At 42.9% G+C, this 16822-nt stretch overlaps 1 protein-coding gene and 1 non-coding gene across 3 annotated transcripts; both read left to right on the top strand.

The window, feature by feature from the left end:
- Positions 1-9182: 9182 nt before the first annotated feature.
- On the top strand, positions 9183-13076 carry tpt1 (tumor protein, translationally-controlled 1). 2 transcript variants are annotated; one of them, NM_001008073.3, is given in 6 exon segments: positions 9183-9398; positions 11027-11100; positions 11342-11532; positions 11727-11832; positions 11967-12083; positions 12456-13076. In NM_001008073.3, coding segments are annotated over 6 exon segments (519 nt in total). In that variant the 5' UTR covers positions 9183-9370; the 3' UTR covers positions 12459-13076.
- Positions 12256-12386, top strand: LOC116409375. Its single transcript, XR_004221816.1, has one exon. It is a non-coding gene; the product is annotated as a small nucleolar RNA SNORA31 (small nucleolar RNA).
- Positions 13077-16822: the final 3746 nt, after the last annotated feature.

Here is a 16822-nt window from a genome sequence, read left to right as displayed (position 1 = left end):
GGTTACTTTACTGTTTGGGGTTTCTGGTATACATAAAAGGTGCTCAGTATATTTCACAGGTATAGGATCTGTTATTAAGAATGATTGGGACCTTTCCAAATAACAGATCTTCTGTAATTTGGATCACTATACCTTAAGTCTGCTAAAGATCATTTAAACATTAAATAAACCCAAGAGGATTATTTTGCCACCAATATGGATTCATGCAGCTTATCTACCATTAAGTTCAATGTACTGTTTTGTTATTACAGGGTAAAGGGAAATTATTTTTACAAATGTAAATTATTTGCTTAAAATGTATTCTATGGGAGATGGCCTTCCAGTAATTTAGATACAGTATCTGTGGATAACTGCAGATAAAGAGATGCCATTCCTGTATTTGTAAGGGCATAAAAAAGGGCAGTGGTGATCAAAACCAGGCCCAGACAATCTGTGGATTCTGGAAAATGCCAGAGGGGCTTCTGTACTATTTATTGGGCTGATGGGGGCTGTTTAAGCCTCTATGTTCTTGAAATGCCAGTGCCTACTTTGAATCCCAGTCCAGACCTGTCCAAAACACCGCTTTGCCTGTGACCTTTGCTAATATTATTGAATCAAAAGCAATACATGTGAAGCATATGGAGCACAGACAGACCTCCCCTCAAGGAATGCTCAGTGTGCATTAGGATTAATAGTACATTGTATAGCAATTTTTTTTATGCAAGCATCCATTTGGCACTTAGTAAAGGACTCTGTTATGTGTTGGATGGAGACATACATGGAAAGTATACTGTCAGTGAGTTATAGAAAGCATATTTTGTTCCCATTTTGTTTACTATTATAGTGACAGGATCATGTGAGATATGAGCCCCCTCTTATCAGAGTAACAATAAAAAGGGTATAAAACCTCACACCTTCAAGGATTAAAGGTGAAGTGTATATTCTACATTTCTCCACATAAACTTCAATAAACTTCTCTTTTAAAGCAACATCAACATCTCTGTCCTTAAAGGACAATGAAAGGTTAATATAAATTAAAAGTAAGGCTAAAGGCATTCTTTTTAAGTACTTACTGCATATCTAAATTCCCAGATCCCTGCTTGCTTCTCTGAGATATGGTGCCGCCAGCCTACAGCAGTGTGAAGATGTAATAAAGGGGGTGAACCTTTATTAATATTAATAATTTGTATTAATTGGCATTAATGACAAATATTAATAAATATGCAGGATCAATGATTAAACCTTCTGATAAACTGTTAGTGAGCAATAACTTACACACACACAAGTAATAATAGAATCAAATAGATTTACTTATCTTTGTATGATTATAGTTACAAGCATAGCCAGTTCTGCATCAATTCTGCACAATTGGGGAGCCCCACAACCTTTGGTCCAAGACCTTCAGGTTCCCGATAACCAAGCTACTGACACATGGTGGAGGCTCCCTTTTATACCAGAGGTCTTTGCAAACCCCCTACACCAAGTGCTGACTTATTGTGCAATATTGTGTACAAACTTTTGTCATAAACAAAACCTAACTAGACAATTTACTTTGTAGAAAGCCTTATTTGTTTCTCAAATAAGTTGTACATAAAGTGTATTGTCTATATGCTGTCTGTTTGTTTATTCCAAGGATATTTGCTGGGTAACAATACCTGTGTTTACTGTTTACCCAGCAATATACAGTGGTGTGAAAAACTATTTGCCCCCTTCCTGATTTCTTATTCTTTTGCATGTTTGTCACACTTAAATGATTCTGATCATCAAAAACCGTTAACTATTAGTCAAAGATAACATAATTGAACACAAAATGCAGTTTTTAAATGAAGGTTTACGTTATTAAGGGAGAAAAAAAACTCCAAATCTACATGGCCCTGTGTGAAAAAGTGATTGCCCCCCTTGTTAAAAAATAACTTAACTGTGGTTTATCATACCTGAGTTCAATTTCTGTAGTCACCCCCAGGCCTGACTACTGCCACACCTGTTTCAATCAAGAAATCACTTAAATAGGAGCTACCTGACACAGAGAAGTAGACCAAAAGCACCTCAAAAGCTAGACATCATGCCAAGATACAAAGAAATTGAGGAACAAATGAGAACAAAAGTAATTGAGATCTATCAGTCTGGTAAAGGTTATTAAGCCATTTCTAAAGCTTTGGGACTCCAGCGAACCACAGTGAGAGCCATTATCCACAAATGGCAAAAACATGGAACAGTGGTGAACCTTCCCAGGAATGGCCGGCCGACCAAAATTACCCCAAGAGCGCAGAGACAACTCATCCGAGAGGCCACAAAAGACCCCAGGACAACATCTAAAGAACTGCAGGCCTCACTTGCCTCAATTAAGGTCAGTGTTCACGACTCCACCATAAGAAAGAGACTGGGCAAAAACGGCCTGCATGGCAGATTTCCAAGGCGCAAACCACTTTTAAGCAAAAAGAACATTAAAGCTTGTCTCAATTTTGCTAAAAAACATCTCAATGATTGCCAAGACTTTTGGGAAAATACCTTGTGGACCGACGAGACAGAAAAAGAACATCATACCAACAGTAAAATATGGTGGTGGTAGTGTGATAGTCTGGGGTTGTTTTGCTGCTTCAGGACCTGGAAGGCTTGCTGTGATAGATGGAACCATGAATTCTACTGTCTACCAAAAAATCCTGAAGGAGAATGTCCGGCCATCTGTTCGTCAACTCAAGCTAAAGCGATCTTGGGTGCTGCAGCAGGACAATGACCCAAAACACACCAGCAAATCCATCTGAATGGCTGAAGAAAAACAAAATGAAGACTTTGGAGTGGCCTAGTCAAAGTCCTGACCTGAATCCTATTGAGATGTTGTGGCATGACCTTAAAAAGGCGGTTCATGCTAGAAAAACCTCAAATAAAGCTGAATTACAACAATTCTGCAAAGATGAGTGGGCCAAAATTCCTCCAGAGCGCTGTAAAAGACTCGTTGCAAGTTATCGCAAACGCTTGATTGCAGTTATTGCTGCTAAGGGTGGCCCAACCAGTTATTAGGTTCAGGGGGCAATTACTTTTTCACACAGGGCCATGTAGGTTTGGATTTTTTTCTCCCTAAATAATAAAAACCCTCATTTAAAAACTGCATTTTGTATTTTCTTGTGTTATCTTTGACTAATAGTTAAATGTGTTTGATGATCAGAAACATTTTGTGTGACAAACATGCAAAAGAATAAGAAATCAGGAAGGGGGCAAATAGTTTTTCACACCACTGTACATAGAACAAAGACATTGTACCTGGACAATAGATGTCCCAAAATCTGCTGCTTTTACTTGACTCAAACCTAAGATTTGATTCATATGTCAAAGCAGATGTATATATTATTGTAAATCATTATAAAATCAAAATATAATCCACCGTGCTACAGAAGACTACAGTGACATCACTGCATCTCTCTCCCCTTCCTGTAGGTGCCAGCGGCAGCCTTCCTATTCTCTGAGCATGTGTGTAACTTGATCCTGTCTGCTGTTCTGAGCTACACATGCCCACCAGCCAATCAGAAGCGGATCTGCCAGAGGGGAGGGGGGGGAGGGAATGAAACACATGTGCAGTATGAAGCAAGGAGGGAAAGGAAGGGAGAATACCTTTTTAGAGATGGCTGCCTGTTCTAGAAAATGTGAAGTAAGTGTGACTGAGTAAATATTTGATTAGGTGAGCCAAAAGTGTGGCGTTTTTACTAAACAATAGGAGGACTATTGGGCAGTATGCTTTTTAAATTTTGACTTGCATTCTCCTTTAAGGGGTCTGGTTAAAACTTCACAACATGGTGCATAAACAATATTTTGGAATGATGCAAAACTTGACTTAGCAATTTTCACAAAATGCCAGCTGTCTATTTGCTGTGATTGTGAATTCCAAGACTGAAGGCGACAAGATTTAAGTAGTTTATATAGTGTAAGTAAAGTTTATTTTGGATATTTCTTATGGTGACAGGTCCCCTTTGATACATTTTGCATCCTTACTAATGCTATTATAGCACTGAAGTATGCTCAGATGCAGGCACATGAAGCCAATATCCACATAAAAAGCAAGACTTTGCATTCCCTCGCGTTTTTATGCGGATTTCGGCTACATGTGCCAGGTAGGAGGAGCGCATGGCACGTATTTTCTGCAAGCATTTTTCGGCTTGCCGAAAATATACACCATACGCATGGTGTGGCATTAGCCTTAGACTCTACTCTAGCAGCCAAAGGGTTTAGTTACAGTCACTAAAGGTGCCCATACACCTTAAGATCCGCTCGCTTGGCGATGTCGCCAAGCAAGCAGATCTTCTCCCGATATCCCCCACCTACGGGTGGGCGATATCGGGAGAATCCAGGCTAATTCAGTCATTTGGCCCTGGGGCCAAACAATCAAATTATTACAGCGGGTATAGGCAAAGTCGGTCCAGGGACCACATTAAAGAGCCGATGCGATCCCCGATCCGACTAGATTTTTTAACCTGCTCGATGGAGATCTGCACGATTTCAGGCCAGATATCGGTCGGGCAGGCCCGCCGGTAGTGCCCATACACAGGCCGATTAGCTGCTGAATCGGTCTAAGGGACAGATATCGGCAGCTAGAATCGGCCCGTGTATGGGGACCTTTACACTTCTGTTAAGTAGTTAATTAGCATATAAATAGATAACTTTCTCTTTCCACACACAAAGATATTTTCACACTGACACAAACTTTCAGGCTAAGCATTTCTTTAGAGCAGCTAGGACCAAACTTATTAAATGGATTTAAAGGATTAAAAGACTAAAGGTGGCCATACACGAGCAGATCCGCTCGCTTGGCGATGTCGCCAAGCGAGCGGATCTTCCCCCGATATCCACACCTACGGGTGGGTGATATCGGGGAGCATTTAGGTAAAAAAAAAATAATCCGATCGTTTGGCCCTGGGGCCAAACGATCGGATTATGTGGGCGGCAATGGGGCAGTCGGATCGGGGACCGCATCAACGAGCCGATGCGGTCCCCGATCCGACCGGATTTTCTAACCTGGCCGATCGAGATCTGGCCAATTTCAGGCCAGATATCGGTCGGCCAGGCCGCTCTGCTCTCCCCATACACGGGCCAATTAGCTGCCGAATTGGTCCAAGGGACCGATATCGGCAGCTATAGTCGGCCCGTGTATGGGGACCTTAAGAAAGCCTAAGTACTCTACCTTACCTGGATTTTCCTGATGTCCCCGAGGCCAGGTTAGAAATTGGGCATACAATCCATAAATATGAAGCCTCCTTGGATGACATAGAATATATAGCACACAGCACACTACCTTAAACCCACCATTTCCTTTTGCAGTAGTATGCTAATGCCTCAGTGCTAGAATTGTAGCCTTTAAGACTATTACATCAGTGAGGGAGGGGGGCAATCCATTTTTCCTTTTCCTTTTCTTTTTTCTTTTGTTTTTATATAATGTGTGATGTCACTAATTAATGGGCTATTTAAACCGTGCGTCAGCTGTCAAGGTTTTAATGATATGAATAAAGACCAAGTTTTACAATATTTCCTGGCTGTTCAGTGTGCTTCTGAAGCCGTTCTTTGGATGATTTGAGGCAATCAAATAGATTAGTGCTGTCCAACTTCTGTGGTGCAGAGGGCCGGAATTTGTCTAGCATACATAGTGGAGGGCCGATAATTAGAGCCAGTTTGGGCAAAAACCCAAATTCTTGGTCCTCACTGCAGAGATATAAACCATCATTCATATGTGAAAGAATTACATTATGTCATATTAAGATACACCCTTAAATCCATATGCCTCCGCCTCCTCCCCTTCCCCTGTGGATAGCAGAGCAACCCCCAGCACATAATTACACACCTTAGGGACAATTCAAAGGCTATTTCCAACTGCTAACCAACTTCCAGAACATACCTTTGCCAGGTTCACCTCCCACAGGCAGCATAGGGCCCTATGCTGCCGGTTTGTGCCATACTCTGCCTGCCCTGTGCTGCCTGTGTGTGCCATACTCTGCCTGCCCTACCCTGCCTGTGTGCCATGCTTTGTCTGCCCTATGCTGCCTGTGTTTGCCATACTCTGCCTGACCTATGCTGCCTGTATGTGCCATGTTCTAACTGCCCTATGCTGCCTGTGTGTGCCATACTCTGCCTGCCCTACCCTGCCTGTGTGCCATGCTTTGTCTGCCCTATGCTGCCTGTGTGTGCCATACTCTGCCTGCCCAATGCTGCCTGTGTGTGCCATGCTCTGCCTGCCCTATGCTGCCTGTGTGTGCCATACTCTTCCTGCCCTACCCTGCCTGTGTGTGATACTTTGCCTGTCCTATGCAGCCTGTGTGTGCCATGCTCTGCCTGCCCTATTCTTCTTGTGTGTGCCATATTTAGTATTTATATTTCTAATTTTATGGTGATTCTACCAATGTATTTCATCTAACAAATAGAAACAACAGCACTGGCACTCAGGAGCTGCATACGAGACTAGCCCCATGCTTGACAAAGGGGTCGCTTTTGCCCCGAAACGTTGCATTTCCGTAATAAAGATATCTAAAGGGCTAGTCCCGTATGCAGCTCCTGAGTGCCAGTGCTGTTGTTTCTATTTGGGCTGTTTGGGAGGGTGCCGATCCCTCCAGCAGTGTGCACCGAGCTGTGAAGTTTTTTGGAGAGCTGAGGGTGTGCGAAAACAAGGTCTTTTGTTCGTTTATATCTAACAAACACACTGCCATAAATTAAATCTGTGCAGGGTCGGACTGGACCGCCAGGACACCGGGAAAAATCCCGGTGGGCCCCGGTGGCCCAGACCCAACCCTTGCCGGCGCTCCCCCTACCGAACTCTCCTCCCCTGATGCATCAAATTTATGCGCTTGGGGGAAGACGTCGGGTGGGGGCCCTGCGAGGGGGGTTAGGGAGGCCCCTACGGGGGAGGGGTGGTTAGAGGACGTGCCCGGATGAGTGCACCTGCAGGGCCCCTGGGACGGGAGCCCCGGTGGGCCCTTCACACCCCAGTCCGACCCTGAATCTGTGACCTCAAATTATTTCTGTGGAACGTTTAAAGCACAAAGAAACTGTAGTTCATGGGGGGGCAGGTACATAGTGCTTTCAATAGCACTGGGGGATTATTAGGCACTTCCCAACTATTATTGGTTACCTAAGACCATACCTCCTAACATTTTGAAAACGGAATGAGGGACAAAAACAAATGCCACACCCATTTTTGTGACCACACCCCCTAAATACCACTCCCATTTGACTACATTTGGCAGGTTATTTAAAGTTTGAACACATCTCTGGGGGTTTTGGGGTCCTGTTTTATATGTTATTACAGTTTTGCTGAAAAAGGTGAAATTTAAGTTGAAAGTCTCAGTTTCCCCCAGAGACCTTTTTAGCTTATTAGTTACAATTGTATCTCAGTGCAGGTGTGGCTTTTTACCTTTCTGGGCTCTCTGCCAAAAGCCCACTTATTTAATTAAAAGCGAGAAACAATGTATCTAAGTGCAGGTGATGCTTGTTAAGATATCTGGGCTCTCTTCCAAAAGCTACTTTAAATTAAATTTGTATCTTTTTTACCTTCAGTGCAGGAGTTCAAAGGGAAACAAGGGACTTTTCAGTAAGAATCCAGGACTGCGGGTTGAGCAGTCAAAAGAGGGACTGTCCGGCGAAAATTTGGACAGTTGGGAAGTATGCCTGAGACCCTGGATACCAGCACCGGCCCAGGTTATTACAGTAAGAGTGCCATGTCATCAACCTTCTCTTGGTGGATCCTTTATTACAGGGGTCCCCAACCACCGGCCTGTGGACCTGTGCCACGCCATGGGCTGTGCAGAACCGGGCTGCCTCTGCTCCCAGATGCATCCTATAATAGCTTTAAAGAGAATGAAAATGGCCCCAATAACCTGCGATCCCAGCTCCCCGATGTGTTAAAGAGCATCACACGTATGACACATCATTACCATGTAGAGTTGCCACCTGGCCGGTATTTTTCAGGCCTGGCTGGTAAATATGATGCTTGTTATTAATAGGGAAAAAAGGCAAAATTATAGGAAGGCCGGTAATTTTTACTTCCAGAAAAGGTGGCAACCCTATTGCCATGACACCAGCTGTGTATAATAGGAATAAAATGGTATTATCAAATACATTTACATTATATATGTACTTATTAAATTGTATACTATGCACTAGTTTATTGTTTTACTATTCCCCACCCCCGGTCCGTGGTGCAAAAATGGTTGGGACTGCTGCTTCATTAGCTGGAAACACAGGTGCCCTAGAGAAACAAACCAGCAGAAGATGCCAACATGGGGCTCCTATAGGAGTAATCCCCACAGTTTTTGGGACTTTCTAGTATACACATTTCTAAAGTGTTTGAGGTCTGTTAAAGGAACAGTAACACCAAAAAATGAAAGTGTATAAAAGTAACTAAAATATAATGTGCTGCTGCCCTGCACTGGTAAAAGCTGTGTGTTTACTTCAGAAAGTCTACTATAATTTATATAAATAAGCTGCTGTGTAGCCATGGGGGCAGCCATTCAAAGGAGAAAAGGCACAGGCACATAGCAGATAACAGATAAAACACTATTGTATTCTACAGAACTTATCTGTTATCTGCTATGTAACCTGTGCCTTTTCTCCTTTTTCCCAGCTTGATTTGCTGCCCCCATGGCTACACAGCAGCTTATTATATAAATTATAGTAGTGTTACTGTAGCAAACACACCAGTTTTACCAGTGCAGGGCAACAGTGCATTATATTTTTATTACTTTAAAGCTCTTTCATTTTTTGGTGTTACTGTTCCTTTAATAAGCAGCCTTATTTCAGTAGTCAGTACCAGCAGTGCATAGGATTACCAAGCTTGTACTTACCACCAAGGCTATCAACAGGAAAAATACAAACCAGGATAGCTAGTATTTTTTCCAGAAAAAGCTGCAATCCTAGCAGCGTATAGAATGTAACCTTTCAAAAAATAATACTTATTACACCAATTACAAAAAAGTGAACATGAATAAATGACTAAAACATAAAAGCAATGAACCTATTTACTGAATGTATATTGGAAAGTTGCTTGGCATTTTCTCACTATGAAAAAAAATGGTTTTGGGTGCAAACAATACGTGTCATTTCCACACCGACCAATAGAGGCCGCTGCTACATTGAGAGCCGCACAAAGAAGAGCCCAGCTGACGAAAAGCCAGGCTCCGCCCCCGCACATAGCGCCTCCCCGAAACACCGCAGCATCATTTCCCACACTAATTGACGTCAGAGCATGGCGTGTACGGATCTCGTCCTGGTGCAACGCGCATGCTCTAATTGCGTCACAGGGGCTGCGACGCTCTATATGAGTCGAGTGAGGCGCTGACTCGCTCCTTTTCTTTCCCCACCCTCCGCCGGCACTGATCCTCCCTGTGTGCTCCGGCACTACAACACCCAGGCCGCCAACATGATCATCTACAAGGACACCGTCACTGGTGAGTTAGGCTTCCCCTTGCAATCCGATCGGCCCCTGAGATCATGTTTTACTAGATTGTTGGAAAATAAGAGATCTGGCAGGCGGACGATTTTATTTATTGGTAGTGTCCGTGTGGGGGGGGGGGCGGATTGAGCGCCAACTTTTGGAACATTCCGGCACTGTCCCCGCGTTCGGCCCCGGGGGACTACATTCAAAGTTCTGGAACGAAAGGCAGCCGGGTTCAGCATGGAGTATTAGACTTCTCATTGTTGGCGATTACGGCGGGTGGCTATTACTGCTTGGGCTGAGAGGCTGCGGGTAGCCTGGAACTTGGAGGAGGAGCGTATGTTACACGGGTGGGAAGTTAGTCTCCGGGACCGTATCCCTTCTTGCTTCCACCTAGTTCCTTCTAAGTCGGCAGGCGAGGACTTGCCGCTCGGCGTGTCGCAATTTTGCCCAAATCCACCCACTCCCCCCCTTCAAACTGCGTCATGGGCGGCTGGGGCTGCAGCCAGGGGGAGGGGGTGTTGCTAGGCAAACTTATTGGCGGAGGGGCGGAGCTTGGTGCTGCAGCTGTCCCATTGATGCGGATGGGAGGGGGCCGGACTGAGCCACTATATTCCGTACTATATTCCGTACTATATATATTCCGTACTATACGGGGGAGTCCAGCTGTTATATTGGCGCCTTTCGCGGCCCGTTTAATGCTCCGCATTCAGTTGTTTTATCGGCAGCAGCTGCGTGTGAGCGGCCAGACTTCCCTCTGTTCTGTAGAAGCGCCTCCCCCGTGTCGGGCCGCTGTATGCCTGCATGGGAAGGGTGCGGCTGCCAGTGTGAGGCTTCTGTAGGCTTGGGCCCATCACTGCACTTCCGCCATCCGCTTCCCTATAAACTCTATTGCCAGTCTGCCCTGTTCCCTGGCACTCATGTGATGGCGAATATATTGCCCAGAGTTGGCACTGTCCTCAGTGAATATCCTCCTCACTGCCGCTTTATGCCATTCCCGTGGGGTTATAGTAACATTCAGTCTTTATTCAGTGCTATTGCCCTAAATGGGCTTTATCTGATTGCTAGGGTCCCACAGTTCATAGCACCATGGGCTGGGCTGGTAGAGGAATAGGAACTGGCTAAAATGTCAGGTGATTAAAGATGTTATCAGTACTAATGCATACTTGGGCTTTCCTGGGCTCAGTGATGCCTTCTAGTCACACAGTGGGGTGTTTTTTTAGGCTGGTGTAAGGCAAAGTAGACACTTCAAATGAACATAACTAAAACCACAATTACATTTAATTGACTTTCCCTTTAATAAAATGCCAGGGATTTGGTTGTACAGGTATAGGACCCGTTATCCAGAATGCTTCCGGATAAGGGGTCTTTCCGTAATTTGGATCCCCATACCTTAAGTCTACTAAAGAATCAATAAAACATTAATTAAACCCTATGAGATTGTTTTGCATTCAATAAAGATTATTTATATCTTAGTTGGGATCAATTACAAGGTACTGTTTTATTACTACACAGAAAAAGGAAATTGGTTTAAAATTCTAAATTATTTGATTAACATGGAGTCTATGGGAGACGGGCATTCCGTAATTTGGCTGTACTGTGTGTTCTGACGATTAATTCAAGTTATATATGTTCTTTCAGAGGATGAAATGTTCTCCGATATCTACAAGATCGCCGAAACCCCCGACGGCATGTGTTTTGAAGTGGAAGGGAAGGTGAGTCCAGCGCCCAGCCTGCTGCTTGGCAAGGGTATATCTCTATGGATAGTGTGTGTAGTGTTTAATGCTGCAGTTAGTGATGTAATTCTATTGGTAATTAATAGTTTGGGGTTTTTTTGTACCTCTTAAATGGTTTGCTCTGTAGCCCATGGGAGTAGTGAGTGTCTGGCTCGCTATACAAGCAAAGTTACCAGTCATTCCATCACGCATTGTTAATGTGGTGTTTTTTTTTCTTTAGATCATCCAAAGAGTAGAAGGTGCAATTGATGATGCGCTTATTGGTGGAAATGCTTCAGCTGAGTGCCAGGAGGAGGACATTGGTGGTGCAACAACAGTCAGCGGGGTGGACATAGTGATTAATCACAAACTTCAAGAAACTGGTTTCACCAAGGACTCTTACAAGAATTACATTAAGGATTATGTAAAACTGTAAGTTCTGCAAAACTTAGTACCGTCCTTTTGTAAGCAATGTCTGACTTTGTTTTAAAAGCAAATGTGCCTAGATTACCGTTGGCTATTGCTGATTTTCATCTTATAACAACTTTGAAGAACTGGTTCCTATGAAATAAATGTGAGGGCTGCATTATAATGGTGATTAATGTAAATCTTCTCTACTTTTGTAGAGTCAAGGCCAAACTTGAGGAGACTGATCCCGACAGAGTAAAACCCTTCATGAAAGGAATTCAAGATAGAGTAAAACTCATACTTGGAAACTTCAAAAACTATCAGGTAACTTCTGAAAAGATGGGTTTCATGTTGGAATTGAAATAAAGCAAAGCCTTAATCTAATTATCTAGTGCTGGTTGTGCAGAAGTAGTGGCATTTAGGAATGCAATGTTTTCACTCTTTTCTCTACTCTTTAGTTTTACACTGGAGAAAGAATGAACCCAGATGGTATGGTGGCTCTGCTAGATTACCGTGAGGATGGTGTAACACCTTTTATGATTTTCTTTAAGGATGGCTTGATCAGTGAGAAATGTGTAAGTTGAAATGAAGCCCAATACTATTCCAAGCTGCTTTTTTTACCCATGGGGAGAGTAAACTGGCCAGTTTAGCCTCTGGTTGCTTAATTTCTAAAATTGGGCCTGGGTGTGTTTTGTTCATGATGAAGCGACCGATTCTATTTTATGGCAAACCGTGCAGTGAGCATTTACGCATCCATTGATAGACCGTGAGCTCTGTAATAGCTTTTTTGGTTTGCACAGAGATGCAATAGAATAATTCCTCGCGCTTTCTGTCTGTCTTAATATGTGGCTTTTCAGATTGAATAGAGGAATACAAATGCTGCCTTATGCTGCCGTAACTGGCTGGCTGTAGGATGGAAACTAACTTTTCTAATCTTGCCTTTACAGTAACATTCAATTTGGTTCTTCCATCTTGGCTGCTGCTTTTCATCCATGAACACCAGGTCTAAGCAAGATCTTACTGACTCCTAAAGGACTGATGATACATTGAGCTTGTTTCTTCATGGCCCTAAATTATTCAAGTGGAGGCTTTTTTGTTTTTTTAATTGAAATCCGTTTGTCATTTAGAGTAAATAAAAGCCCATAATTCTCCACTGTAGACATTGCCTCTTGGTTTGATCTGCAATTACTTTTGAAGACTGGGTCTTGTGCATTTAAGATTTGTTGCGCAAAAGCTTTGACTTATCAGACTGACTGCCAGAACATTTTGTAAGAAGCGGACCTTCAGTTTGTGGACAATCTGCACACTTAAGGAAACAGCCAAAGTATTCAATCTGCCTCTCGGCTTCAGGTTTTTAGACTCCTCCACTGCCAGAAGGCCTTTCAACAGTGTTGCAAATACCTCTGGCTGTGAAGGGGTTGGTTACACTGCAGGTTGTTTGCACAAGAACATGTTTGGATTTGGAACATTGACTGTTGCCTGTTAACAGGCTCTACCATCACAGAAGATCTTTCCCTTTTTTTCTTACTGATCCTAAATAAAAACAAGATTAAACAATGTATCTATGAGTCGTTGCCCTCTCTATGACAATTCATCTGTGGTAAAATTCTTAACTTTACAATTCAGTTGCAAACAGTAAGTCTGACTTCATACCTAATGGACAGCATTTCAACCAATGATCATTATTAGGTTGTATGCAACATTTTAGAACTTAAAAACCACAATTTCTTGCTTCTGAGCATGCAAGTGGTGGGCAATGAAAAGTTTTATAATGGAAGCTCGTAGCCAGCCTGAGATTGGCAGCTAAGGCAAGCTTAATTAACTGCAGACACACAGCCTGGCAACTTCTAGTTAGCTATTGACTTTTTCCAAAATGGGTTGGAGTCTGTTTGTGCTGTGCCCTGGCCTATAAAATATAAAGCGATTTGTGAGCTATTTTTTCTGATCCTAGGAGTATTCTAGAAGAAAAAAATGTCAGGATGCATAAAGCTGACAAATTCTCTATAAATGGATTAAAGTTTGGAAAGTGGACACTGGATCAGCAGAAACCTCCTAACTAGGGTGGATATTTTTGGCAAGCGGAGAAACGCTTGCTGAAAACGCCGCCCATTTTCTCACATTTGTATGTGTTTATCGGCTACATGTGCCTGCTCCCAAGCGTATCTCGTTCATTCGGGTGCAGGCACATGTAGGATGATGCGTAGGGCAAAACTTTCAGCAAGCACTTTTCCGCTTGCTGAAAATATCCACCCTACGCCTCGTGTGGCATTAGCCTTAGAAATGCTTTCCAGTGGCTTAAGTTGCTGATTTATCATAAAATGGGATTTAGTAATATATAAGAAATGTTGTTATATGGAATGCTTGAGACCAGGGGTTTTCTATATATGGGTTTTACTTGTCATATAGAGCAAAACGCCTCAGGGCTTCAAAAAAAAAAAAATTCAGTATGGGTTTCGCTTGGCTTCATTAACATGTTCTGTGATTACCCTACCTGTAAAAATGGAGAATCACAGAAGCATACAAGGGACTGTGGGAACTTCAGTACTGCACCGTTTAAATAGTACACATAGGCAGAACCAGCCGAGGAAGGAATAGCAAGGGATATTTCAAAATTTGTATTGGATTGCGCAAAAAATTGTTCTCATTATACAGCTTTTTATATATGGGTTTACTTCCCCTTTAAAATGGCCTTTTATTTATGTTCCCTCCTGTAATAAATGTGTGTGTGCTCTGAATCCTTTAATTGAACACAATGGGGTATATATAGTTCATCAGAGGGTAATTCCCCAGCTCTCACCTGTATAGGATTTGTAGAATCCTATTAATCAGAGAGTTCTGAGATTTCACTCTGGTAAGAGCTCTGTTAAGATGCACCAAAAACGATGTGTGTATTGAAGGGCAATAGCACATTGGGCTACTAAAATGAGTGGCAGCCATTAATCTGGTAATTGGTTGAAAGTAACTTACAAGCACTGTATGGTGTATTGCCTTAGGAGGAATATGACATGCTTGGCTACTAAGAAATCCCCAGTGTCCAATTGCCTCAAAACAGCCCAGAGAGAGGAAATAATAGGGCTCATTTATAAAAAGTGTAAAGCGCCAAATTTGGATGCTAATTTCTTGACTACTAAGAAATCCCCAGAATCCATAGTTCTCCCAGAGACCCACAGGGTCCTAAATACTTTGCATTTTTTATTACATAACCCCAGCAGTGTGCTGTGAACCTAAAGGAGCAAGTAATGGCTGAGCAGCCAGATGTCCAATAATGTTGCTCAGGGAGGGAACAAGCAGAGCTAAGTGGCGAGTGCAATAAGGAGGTAACATTGCTGTATTATCTTCTAAGTGGCAGCTCATGCTACAAGCAAACGCATTACCTTATAAAAATCACTAAAATCTATACATGCATTTAGACCTATTTATTTAGGGATCAGATTTTGGAGTATGGATGGAGAATAGAGAACCTTCATGGGGTGTTGCAAAGCAGCCTAACCACTCTGCGTGGGGCAAAAACTTTATGTTATGAATTTTAAAAAAGGAGACATATTGCATGTGTGAAAAAAACCCTGTCATGAAGGCAGTAATGAATAATATATGGTGCTGGTTTCACTCTGGGTTAAAATGATCATGAGCTTTACAAATGGCCCCTTTATTGGAGCGCTCAATCCCTCTTAGTGTTTCAAATGAGGGGTGGGCAGTAGGAGGCAGCAAAGACAGGCTGCAGTCCTCTATCAGGTCAGCCTAGCTGCTGATTGGTTCCTATCTAACAGTGCAGTGTGGCAGCCTCCATAGCATCGCTGTATAATGAGCATCATTGGCCCCCTGGGCAAGCATTCCAATCGGTCTGATTTCAGACATTCACTTATTTGACTTAAGAGCCTGAGAAATGCCGGGCTGAAGCTCTATGTATCTGTGCTATATAAATCAAAAGATAGGTGCAGTAAGGCTTGATTAAGTATTATGGACTAAGGAGCACAGAGTACAATTATACACATTTTGACACAAGTACCTTTAATGAAAGTAATGTTACATGAAACTGACTGTGTGGATGTGAATGAGCCCTTATACGACTGTGCCATAACATGGATCTAAATGCTGAAAGTGCAGAATATAATGCAAATGAATTGCTCCATGGCTTTAGATGCAATTAAAAAACACCCATCAAATGTACAAAAACTGCTGGTGTGTAGGCAGGATCTCAGAATTGGATATAAAGAAGTAATATCAATGCAAATTATTCCTTTTATTTTTTTAGTTTTCATCCCTTTTACTGCCAGAGAGAGAAGCTTTTTGGATCCAGTCTGTGTCTGTAGATAGAGTCTCAGCCATGCCCCTAGTGAGTATAGGGCATCAGTGTTAGACAAGTAGTGGTAAGTGTTGCCCTTACACAGCAGTCTTTATCTCAGGCCCCAGGGACTTCTCTGCATGAATGTTATCACCCCCTCCCCAGTGTGCACCTCCCACTCTCCGCACATATGCAGCACTGGATACTGAATGAGATGCATTCAGTCGCTTTCTGTCTGTAGCAGTTACAGCCCTCTATTCATTGCTACACTCCCCTCTGGAATCACTGCCCCCACCATGTCATACATTAAAGGGGAAAGGCTTTGGAAGTACTCTGTGTTACTGTGTATAAACACCAGGGCCATTATAGAACAAATACATGGTGTTAGCCAACTATTGGCCAAACTATATAAGCTCTTGTGCCACTATGCCATACATATTGGTTCAGGGATTGGGCAGATTTGAAACATTTATCTGCTAATGCACCATGTTGGGCAGTGTATTATACATCAGCTGATAAAGAATTGAAGTGGAGGTCCACCTCTTCCAATTGTTTGTACATTTTGCACAATGATTGAAACAACAGAAAGGTGGCCATATCGCCTGTATGCTACGTCCTATAGAATCTGGAGTTTGTTTCCTTGCCAAACTACACTCCCAAATCCTCCAGCACAATTTAGCTACAGATGAATAGTTACTAGAGGCTGATCTATCCTCTGTGGAACCAGGGGCCCCACACCCTCAAGGTGACCCGCCGGCCACATCCCCCCTAACCCCCCCCGCCAACAGGGGCAACCGGGGTTTTTTTCCGGTGTCCCAGTCCGACCCTGTGTGGAACCTGAAGCCTCTCTAGTAGAACAGAAACAACAATCCATGAAGTTCAACCCCTGTGCATGTTAAGAGAATGCAAATACATATAGAAAACCAGTTGTAGATCAGTGTAGTCACCCAAGCCATTCAACTACACCCTTTTTGCTGCTTTAACTCTAAAGCGGGCCATTTGCGCAGCTATAATATCGTACGAAACCTTGTT

The sequence above is a fragment of the Xenopus tropicalis genome, chromosome 2 (genome assembly GCF_000004195.4).
Source record: "Xenopus tropicalis strain Nigerian chromosome 2, UCB_Xtro_10.0, whole genome shotgun sequence".
Classification (NCBI taxonomy): domain Eukaryota; kingdom Metazoa; phylum Chordata; class Amphibia; order Anura; family Pipidae; genus Xenopus; species Xenopus tropicalis.
The sequence above is the reverse complement of the archived record's forward strand: the minus strand, read 5'-3'. Positions and strand labels throughout refer to the sequence as shown.